The sequence below is a fragment of the Microtus ochrogaster genome, chromosome 22 (assembly GCF_000317375.1).
Source record: "Microtus ochrogaster isolate Prairie Vole_2 chromosome 22, MicOch1.0, whole genome shotgun sequence".
Lineage (NCBI taxonomy): Eukaryota > Metazoa > Chordata > Mammalia > Rodentia > Cricetidae > Microtus > Microtus ochrogaster.
The window spans coordinates 11,905,943-11,916,576 of record NC_022023.1 but is presented as its reverse complement, the minus strand read 5'-3'; the positions used below and the strand labels follow the sequence as shown (position 1 = coordinate 11,916,576).

Here is a 10,634-nt window from a genome sequence, read left to right as displayed (position 1 = left end):
TGTTCTCTGTGTCCTTTATTCATGTTGTCTCTGAGCCCTGGAATGTTCTCTGTTCCACTTCTTAGGCCCAGACTGAAGGTCCCATGATGTCCAACCATGCTCTTGCTATGAATACCTTACCATATAGAACTGGAAGTGATTTTGTTTAGACAGTTTTGTGTATCCAAGGCTGGTCTTGACCTCAATCCAGTGACTTTTGTGGGTGGTGTTAGTATTTAATTAATAATTCTCTGTGTTTTCATCTATTTTCGTGACTCTCCCAAAGTGTGTGGAAATCCAAGGACAGCTTGCAGCAGGTGACTTTTTCCTTCTGCGTCTTCAACCTGAGACTCTTGAGGAGAAAAGAACAAACCTACGATTGTCCAAGTAACAGAAACTAACTGTATTTGAGGGTGCTCCAGGACTGGCCAGTTGGGATTTGAGAGAGCAGCCCCTGCTGGCCTCTCGAAGTTCCTTTTATAGGAGGGGTAAAGGGCTCACAGGAGTGAGAGAATCAGCTGTTACACATTGTTAGAGAAGCGCAGGGAAAGGGGACAGGGGTGAGGATGCGCATCCTGTGGATGGGGCTTGCAAATTTAAGACAGGTTGAAAAACACGTTTTGCAATTTACACCTTATCTAACTAACAGAAACTTTGTTTTTCAAGACAGGGTTTCTCTGTGTAACTGCTCTGGCTGTCTTAGAACTTTTGAGACCAGGCTGGCCTCGAACTCAGATATACCTGCCTCTGCCTCTCGAGTGCTGGGATTAGAGGTGTGCATCACCACCACAGAGCCAGGAACTTATTAATTACAAATAGAAACCTTAACTTGCAAGGACTTCATGCAGGACAAGCAGGAGCTTTACTGTCTAAACTGCAAACAAACTTAGCAAGGTGCGTTGTTCCTGTTCTGGTCTCCGGTTAACTGGCAAGGTATGTTGTCCTGTTTTGATCTCAAATATGTGGTCCCAGGGGTTGGCTTTCAAGCTTAGTGGCATGTCTTTGTCCGCTGAGTTATCTCACCTGATGCTAACCCTTAATGGGTGTGTGTGTGTGTGTGTGTGTGTCTGTGTCTGCCTGTGTGAGTTTTTGTGTGTTGTGTGCATACGGTGACGATGGGAGGCAGAAGTGAGTGTCAGATCCCTGGAGCTAATGTTAGAGCTGGGCGTGAGCTGCTCAAGAGGAACCAAATCCATGTGGTCTGTAAGAGCGCGTGCTCTTACTGAGCCATCCTGAATCCCGGATGTTAGTGTTCCTAAGGATGGTCTCAGAGCAGCCTGGGTCCTAGAGGAAGGCCTCTGGGGATTGCCTGGCAACCTGTCTTAGATAAAACAATGGCCCCAGAGAGGAACCTGTGACTGTTGTTAGACCAGCTTCAACAAAACATTCCAGGGTGGGGGTGTGAGGATTAGAAAAGTTAGGCAGGAGGAACAGAGGTAAGAAACACAGAGGTGTAGGCTAGTACTGGGAGGGTTACTCAGTGCCTCCTGCACACTGAGTTCTTAGTCCGCCCGTGGTTATTTTCCATACACTTTCATACCCCAATACAAAAGGGGAGAGGGCCAAAGACGGCTTTAACATGATGCAAAGGACAACAAGAACAGTTACTGGTTTCAATACTTTGAGACATCCAGACATTACTTCCCGAGTAAAGCAGATGTTGCTTGGGGCAGTGAAAACACCCTAGACCAAGTATCCTGCCGGCAGCCACTCCCTAGGTCAAACCTCCTTTTTCAAAAGAAGCAGAAGTGTGGGCGGACCTACCTGTACCTTAATGTCAAAACCCTGTCTCGGGGTGTGTAGCCACACTTAACAACTTTGGGTAAGCTCCGACTCTCTGACCTTCAGACAAGGTTGAATTGGCTCACATTTTTTCTCATTTTTCAGCCTCCACAGGAGAAGGCAAAAGGGACCTTCAGGTGGTGGGTGTTACCTGTACTGTCTGGATGGATCCTGTATAATCCCGTGAGTTCTTATAGGAAGCCACACACTGCTGCTTTGGAGATAGGAAGGGGCCACAGCAAAGGAACACAAGCAACTTCCAGGAAGTAGGCAAGGAGAGGGAATGGCTTTCCCTTGGCACCTTTGGAAAGCACCTACTGAAACCTTGATTTTTAGCCTGAAAGAGCCATGTCAGACTGCTGCCCAGCAGAACCCAGTGAAAGAGTTTGTGTGTGGAGAGGCATAATGGCATGTGCCTGTCTGTAATCCTAGTGCTTGGGAGGTAAAGGCAGCCGGTCAGGAGTTCAAGACCAGCCTGAGCTATATGAGATCCCAAGTCTAAATAGTGTGCAGTTTTAGTGGTTTGTTAGAGCAGCAACAGAAAACGACATTCCCAAGAATTTACAAGCCTAAAGGGTAAGAACAAATCCAGTCAATGTGGTTTCACAGAATACGTGGCGATGAATCAAAACCTTTTCATTCTAGCTCCTGACACGAGTTATTTGATTTCAGATGCAAATGAATATTCAAATGAACAAATCCACTTGATTGGTACAGCTCAATCTGCTCTAGCAAGAACAGAGGATGCTGCCAGTGTGTATGGCCTCCTCAGGATTGGATCCATCTCCAACAGCCAGGTATGAACACTGCCCACTAGACTATCCATTTGTTTATCTCTGGGGCTGGGTCTTCAGCATCCTAGGCTTGCCTGAGCTTAGGACGCAGCCAGGGAAGACATTAACGCCGGACCTCCTGCCAATACGTGCTAGAATTACAGGTGTGCACCACTAAGCCTGCCTGCATGCTATGCTAGGAACTGTATTTAGGGCTTCATCCATGTCAGGCAAGCATTCTACCAACTAAGCTCTATGTCCCCAGCCCATGGGTAGTAGCACCAAGGGCAAGGTAACAACACTGATGTCTAGAAGAAGGCTCATTGGTCATTTGAGGGAAGGAAGCAGGGAAGATCCCAGAGAGGAGGCAGCAATGGAATTGGGACAGAAGAATATGTCTGAGTTTGCCTAGATGAAGAAGTGTGGTGTGTGTGCGTGCGCACAATTCCAATCATTTAAGCTTCAGAGCAACACTATGGGAAATAGGGGCAAGCAGTCTGAGGACGTAAGATCAAAGCCTGCGGTAGGAAAGGGAGATGCCCAGGGGCCCGCAGCCAGGCTGCAGGGCTGGCCTTTCACCTTGTGTGGGTTGGAAATTCGGGAGACTACATCAGGAGGCACAAACCAATGGGCAGCACTCACTCAAGAGGGCACACTGGGAGGTTTGGAGTCCAGACCAGAGGACTCACTGCCCCCTTCCATGATCCAGAACCCCAGAAGTCAGAGTATGCTGAGGGCTGAGCTGAAAGAAGAGCAGGTAAGGGAGGAACGAGACCGGAATGAAAGTTGAAGAAGTTTTACAATGCTAAAGACACGATTGGATCACAGACTTAGGGAGAACTCGCCTTTGAAGAGCCCCCAAAACCATTGACAAAAAAGCAGACTTTTGACAAACTTGAGTTATCCAAACCGATGAAGCTTCCTGGCCCCTTACAACACTCAAATTACTATACAGAATGAAAACCTAAAACTCCCCGAAAGATAAGTAAAGGCCTGCAGTATTGTGGTTCTACCAGGTTTCTGCCTGTGGTGAGAAAGGCGGCCTGGGGCAAAGCCATTTCATGCCCAGCAGCCTACACTGGTGCCACACACACCCCTGGACCTGTGAGGGAGCGATACAGAGCCAGGGTGAGCCGGTGCACTCTCCCCACACCAGATGTCAAAGCCAGACTGGCCAGTAAGTGCCCCAGCAGTGTTAGCTCTGGGGATAGGTGACGGGTGGCAGATCCATGGCTAACCTGGCAGTGGCCAGAGGCAGGTCCAAGAGCAGCTGCTGAAGGGTTCGGATGCCTCCCAACCATGCCAGGCCGGTGCTGACCAGACAGGACAGAATGCTGAAGGTGAGAAACAGGAAATGTGGGTCTGTTTTGTTTGGCAGAAATTCAGGGTTGATGTCCTGAGAGTTGGGGTGATGAGGTTAAAGTACACCTGGGCAGTCTGAGCAGTGACTAGGCCGCTTGGTGTTGGTCCCCTCCCCATTCCTGACCAGTCCGAGGTGAGCAATGCAGTTCCGGTGCCCTCAGCACTTGCTCAACTAAATGCTGAGCTGAAATCCTGGGCAGTTTCCAACCCACCAAGGCAGAAAGAACTTTGCTTTCATAGTGGCCCAGAGACTATTTCCTCATGACACAGACACATTATAAATACTGTTTATTATGAGTTTCTGTAGTGCTGATACACAAAATAAATTTTATTTAAATATTTAAAGTAATTCTGGAATATAATTTATTGGGATTATTGCTAAAATCATGTTCACATTCAAGCCTTTAAGTCTGAAGAACCAGTGTCCAAGCACATGGAAGTACATTGTCTAATGTATACCACAGGGCTGCACCTCCAGCTCAGACAGTGCCTCTAGAGCGGACATTGTGACTGCCCACAGGTGGGTAGGCTGGCCGTGGGAACAGTATTGTCACCACGGCTCCACTCTTCTCCCCAGTGTTAAGCTACAGAGTAGTTTCTCAGGGAAGCCTTGCTGGTCTAGCTTTTTGGACATTTATGGACATGTCTGCCTTTGTCACCCGGAGGCCCTAGTGGTCCCAAGCGCCAGGGTTCTGCTCATCACTGTCGTCTGAGTCAGCAGACACTTTCTTGATTCTTTCCAGGGCTGCCTTGATGCTCCTCTCCAGGTCGCTGGTACTCGTCTTGCTGGGTTTCGCTCCTGCGTCTGGGTGGACTTTCTTCAGCTGCACCCCCTGCCTGATGGCCGCCAGAACTTGTTCATTGACTGAGGTGCGAGGAGGGGACAAGGAAGGCGCTTCTACTTTCCGGAGAGAAGCCTTGCCCTGCCGTATGCAGGCCAACACATCATACATAGAGTCTGAAATTAAGCAGACAACAAGTATAGTGAAGAACCAGGTTTCCAGGACACACATCGGTTCCTGCCATGATTTAATAAACCCACAGTGCAGCGGGCCATTGACAGGACGCTGGTCAGCTGTCAGCAGCACCACGATCCCATGTCAATCAGTTTACCACCCCTTCTTCAAATGCACTGTAACTCAGAGCCACAGCTATCCCGAGTTTTGTTGAAATGCCTTCAGACACCCTACAGTGGAACAGCCCATCACTGGGTGAGACCTGGCTTCCTCTCAGTTGCCTCTCCTCCATTTCCTTTCCCACCAAACATCCTGAAAATGTGCCCTGCATTCTCTACTAGTCTTGGTGGTGAGTCAGTAATGACTCACCCTGACAACAGTCACTCAGAGTTCCCACACAAAGGCTTGAAGTGTTATACTTATCAGCCACTCTGTGAGCCCAAAGGGAGGCGCTGGCGCATTTCCTGCACAGCGTGTTTAATTCCACCCACCTTACCTGAGGTGGCTAAGGGCTCTATTTCTGAGAGTGTAAAATGCTGTCAAAACACAAATTAGCTCAAAGTTCTAAGATAGTAGTGAGGAGCTGTTTTTACAACTCTGAGACCCTGAGGGTAAAACTTTTCCTTGCTTGTCAGACACAGGGCATGAACAGAGCCATTAACTTAGACATCTACCAGGTAAGCCTTCAGGATTAATGGTCATTTCTGGATGGGGACTGAAGAGCTGGGTGATGGCTAACTAGTCTCCTCCATTCTGGACTCAAGGCCTCACCTGATTACAACCCCATTGAGAACTGCTTAGGCAAGTTCCATCATCAAGTCCACCCTTCTTACTCTGCGGTGCTATACAGTGTTTGTGAGTAGATCAGAGCCTCCCCCCAAAACTGTGCATTCAACCTAAGCTGAGAATACTCCTGCATCCAAACTCGAATCTGGGCAAACAGGAAATCGCTCTTCGTTGCATAGTACTGCAAGCTCTACCGATGGGCTGCTGCCACCTAAACCTGCAGGCGTTTTCCCTCACAGCCGGTTCTGGGCATGATGAAGGCCTGAACTCTCAAAATAAGCAGAGCGCTCAATTAACCAAAAGCAGCATGTACGTTCCATGGGCTTCATGGTCATCCCTATCCCAGGAATTGTGTGTTCTAGGTGGAGCAACATACTCAGCCAGAGCATAGCATTTTACCAGGGTTTATCTAAGACAACCCTCCTAAGCAGCAGGCTTTGAGTCTTAGCAGGTTTAGGCCAGTTTCCCCAAAGGCCAATGTCTGAAGCCACAATTAGAATTATGCATGAGAACCGTGGCCCTCACTAAACAAAAACGTGAGTGTATTCAGTATGAAGAGAAAAGCTGGCCCAATTTTCCAGTATTCTCAATTAAATTCAACACTTAGTTCTGTGGATGACTCAGAGGTGTAACAAACACCATTTAAAGCTGTATTGAGAAACACCGGCTGAACTCAAATCCATGCTGAAGTAGACTGACTCTGTCACAGCTTAGGGTGTCACACTGTACAACCAGCAAATGCAGAGGTGTTTTCAGGCTCGCTAGCATGTCAAATTCAATCTCACCTACAACAGTCACAATAGGATTAATACCACGGCAACAAATGCGGGGTATTTTGAGACAAGAGAATTTTGAAAAAGATTCTAAATTGAAACTGAGACTTCAGCAGCATGAGAACCCACAGGGAGCAAGAGCAGGACCGTAGTGAATTACCTGTACGCTGGAAGCTGTCCAGACAATCGCATGGTCTTTCAGCAGCCGCCTCGCACGCTAGAGACAGTGGCTGGGCCTCTGTTGCTGAAGTCCTCAGTCCTAAATTCTGATGAGTGGTGGCTTGAAAAGAGGACAGAGTAGGGAGAGGAAGTGGAGGAGGAGGGGGTGGTGGTGGAGGAGGCGGTGGCTGTGGTGGTAGTGACAGATCCTCACTGAATCGGGACAGGGTCTGGTCACCCGCTGGAACAAAAACCTGAAGAGGGATGCTGCCACAGGCGTCTTGATGTTCCGGGGTTTTCCTATTAGCTTCAGGTAAGGGGGAAGCAACACTTCCGTTTTTGCTAGAGGCAGGATGATCTGTCTTGTGATGAGCTGTTGAGGACCTCTTCCGAGAGCGTCCACCTGACAGGTTTGGCACCCTGGTTTCTGAGCAAGTCGTTTTCAGTGTGGAATGAGGAGCTGGACACCTCTGAGGATGAAAAGCTAGTGAGACTTGCCACAACGTGGGGCATCAAAATGGTGCAACTCCACAGACGTGCCCTGTGCACGGGGCATCCTATCACAAGAACTCTGGCCGCCCACACAACCCATGCTGCCGAGCCTGTTTTCACAAGCTCAAGGAGCACTGCCCACATGGCAGCGGGAGCACCAGTCGTGCTGCCTTGAGGTGGGGACCACCCTGGGCCAGAGTGAAGCCCTATCTTTTTCAAAACAAAACAAAACAAAAGACAAACAGAAAAAAACCACATCTATACTGTTCAACTAAGTGACCATATAATACTTAACCTCTCTTTTTAATATTTATTTATTTATTATGTATACAATATTCTGTCTGTGCATATGCCTGCAGGCCGGAAGAGGGCACCAGACCCCATTACAGATGGTTGTGAGCCACCATGTGGTTGCTGGGAATTGAACTCAGGACCTTTGGAAGAGCAGACAATGCTCTTAACCTCTGAGCCATCTCTCCAGCCCCAATACTTAATCTCTTAATAGAATGAAGATGAAAAAGATGTATACGGATGAAAGTGTTCACCATCATCTCTTGGAGAGGCAGAGAGGAAAGGAAAAACCTTGGCCTCAGCAGAGCCCTGGGGTTGCAGCTGCCCCTACTTCCTCCACAACGATAGTTAGACATTTGTTAACAAGAAAAAGGAAGCTAGGTAAGGTGCTTGTGCAAACAAGAGAACCTGTGTCCAACCCCCAGAGCTGAGGGGGGAGGCTGTGCAGCTCCTGGAGCTTGCTGGCCAGTCAGCATGGCCTACTTGGTGAGTGCCAGGCCAATGAGACATCCTGTCTCAAAAACCAAGGTAGAGAGCTCCTGAAGAATGGCCACCTGAGGCTGACCTCTGACCTCCACAGGCATGTGTGTGCTTACACCGACACACTAAAAATAAAAATGAAGAGAAGCCAGCTGAGATTGAAGGCAGTTCAGAGCATTCAGAAAAGAGAGCAGGGGCCCAGATATGTTGTGATATCAACAACAGCAGCTGTAAGCAGGCAAGTAGCACACACCAGTATAGATAGCAGCTGGGGGCCAATGCAGGATTGAATTCTGGGCTACTCTGGGAGTCATGGTTTGAAAAGCATGACTTTTCAAACCATGTTGAATGCTGGAGCGAGTGTTTAGGAAGGAGTAGGTGTGTCGCTGGAGGGAGGCTTTGAGCTGCCGCCATGATGACAATGGCCTAACCCATGAAAAAAGTGTAACCAAGCCCCCAGTTAAATGCTTTCCTTTATAAGCCTTGGTAGTGACACCAAAGGGTGTCAACAGCCTTGGTAGGGCTGTCTCTTCACAGCAAAAGAACAACAGCTATAGGGTATATCTTAAGAACCTACCTCAATCCAAAGAAAAGCCAGCAGTGGGTTTACATTGTGGCTTCCCTAATTTTTGTTCTTTATCGATAATAACATTTTTAAAAATTCTATGTTATCAGGTTGGAGAGATGGCTCAGAGGTTAAGAGCACTGCTCTCCCAGAGGTCCTGAGTTCAGTTTCTAGCAACCACATGGTGGCTCACAACCATCTATGAGATTTGATACACTCTTCTGGAGTGAAGGCACGCATGCAGATAGAACACTGTATACATACTAAAGTAAATCTTTTAAAGAATTTCTGTTATCTGTTCATAATACATTACTCTTTTCTAGGGTGGGTGAGGCTCATTTATCTCCCCAGATGACGGTAAGTGAGTCTTTCTAGAACTTACCTCCCTATACGCTTTTAGTCGCTCAAGTGTCTTCTGGCGTTCATGGCTTATCCACTCTTTTTTCTTTTGCTCCTCTTCTTTTATTTTGTCTCTTTTCTGTTTGTAAACAAACACATTCTTGTAAAGGTGCAGGGTTCGTCATGTGTGTATGCACAAGGAAAGGAGGCCCACCCTCCTTGGTCCTGGCTGTGTAATTCCACAGGCTGACCCAGCATCAGGTACTCACCATCTGAATACTGTGGTGCTTGTGAAAACGGCTCACACTCTGTTTAGCCTGCTGCAGTCTGAGCCGATGATTTTCTTGGCAGTGATCCTGGGCAGATAACACAAGTCACATACATGGTTTTTTAGTAAAATATGGGCTGGAGTAGAGTTGGAAACACTGCATTTTTGACTAACATGTAAGGTGTTCAGTTTCCAAAGAGGGTCAATAGCAGGTCCTCCCCTACAGTTATGTGACGAGGACTGCCCACAGGTGTCACCTGTTCCCAGCAGAGTGCTTTGAGAGATGAAGTGTCTCGGCCATCTGTTTCATTACTTTGTTTGTTGGGGGGTGTGGGGGGGAACACACATGCCATAGTGCACACAAAGAGGTCAGGGGACAACTTGCTGGAGTCTGTTTTCTCCTTATGTCATGTGGGTTCTGGTCGTCATGCTCGGCAGTGGATGCCTTCATAGGGCAACCAGCTCACAAATCCGTCCTAATGCAGCTGTTTAACCCACTTCCCCATATTATAAATACTAATTATATCCCCAAACATATCTATCTACAAAATGGTAGCCCACCTAGAAATACTTGGAAACTACATTAAAAAGTGTACTTCTCCCTTGCTCAGCCACTCCTCATGACCCAAGAGCAGTAACGCTAACATGCACCAAGTGTTTTCTGTCTGAGCTGCAGTGCCCTTTATCCGTATGGTTGCCGTGAAATTTGTACCATCAATGTTACTAGCTTCCTTACACATGAAAAACTTAGCTTAAGCGGAATTGTAGGGGCTGGAAGATGGCTCAATAGAGAAGAGGGCTCGAAGCTCTTGCGGGAGAACAGGTCAGTTCCCAGCGCCCTGTAACTACAGCACTAGGAATCTGATGCCCTTCTCTCCACGTGCACATACATGCATGCAGACACACATGCACAAACATAAAAAAACTAAATCTTAAAGAAGTTGGCATTTTGCCCTTGAAAGTGGCCAGGCTGTGATTTCCACCGACAGTGGCATCTGAAACGGGACTTCAGCCTCCACTCTGTTAGCCAAGTGTTTTCCAATCCAGTGGAGAGCTGCCGGGCTGCAGAGGAAGGGACACCACCCGCAGGTTGATGGCCAATGCTCCAGTTCAGTTTAAGACAGTGGTTCTCAACCTGTGGGTTGCAACCCTTTCGGGGTCACCTAAGATCGTTGGAAAATAGGTATTTACATTATGATTCATAACAGTAGCAAAATTACAATTACAAAGTAGCAAGAAAAATAATTTTATGGTTGGGGTCACCACATCATGAGGAACTGTATTAAAGGGTCCCAGCATTGGGAAGGTTGAGAACCAGTGACGGTCTAGAGGACACTGTCCTGACAAATGAGCATCCATCTAACCGACTACAGTAGCACTGAACTGGGGGGCTGAACCACATGGCCCTAGCTTGGGCTTTCTTAAGTGTGGGGCAAAGGGCAACAGCCTGTAAGTTGTCAGACCATCTGAAGAACAGCCCCTAACCCAGAGACTACAGCTCTGGAGCACAGACCTGCAAAGACTGTTCCCAGAAGTTAACGTTTGCATGGAAGGCACAGCTGGGCATCTGCCTGTAATTCAAGCCACTGAGCAGAGGCCAGCAGGCCTCAAAACAAAGCAGGTTGGGGC

At 47.9% G+C, this 10,634-nt stretch overlaps 1 protein-coding gene and 1 long non-coding RNA gene across 3 annotated transcripts in view; one reads left to right on the top strand and one right to left on the bottom strand.

Moving 5' to 3' along the window:
• Window positions 1–752: 752 nt before the first annotated feature.
• LOC113457326 lies at window positions 753–4,774 on the top strand. 2 transcript variants are annotated; one of them, XR_003377924.1, is made up of 4 exons: window positions 753–912; window positions 1,867–1,944; window positions 2,434–2,558; window positions 4,640–4,708. It is a non-coding gene; the product is annotated as an uncharacterized LOC113457326 (long non-coding RNA). The 2 variants fall into 2 exon arrangements; XR_003377923.1 differs by having other exon boundaries at window positions 753–1,944; window positions 4,640–4,774.
• The window catches only part of Whamm (WAS protein homolog associated with actin, golgi membranes and microtubules), a 26,942-nt gene continuing 20,479 nt past the window's right edge, over window positions 4,172–10,634 (bottom strand). Inside the window, exons 7-10 of the mRNA XM_005357668.3 lie at window positions 9,007–9,093; window positions 8,781–8,876; window positions 6,572–7,040; window positions 4,172–4,854 (exon numbers count right to left, since the gene is read on the bottom strand). Of these exons, the coding sequence (XP_005357725.1) occupies window positions 4,565–4,854; window positions 6,572–7,040; window positions 8,781–8,876; window positions 9,007–9,093 (942 nt within the window). The 3' untranslated portion in view covers window positions 4,172–4,564. The remainder of the gene's footprint in view (window positions 4,855–6,571; window positions 7,041–8,780; window positions 8,877–9,006; window positions 9,094–10,634) is intronic.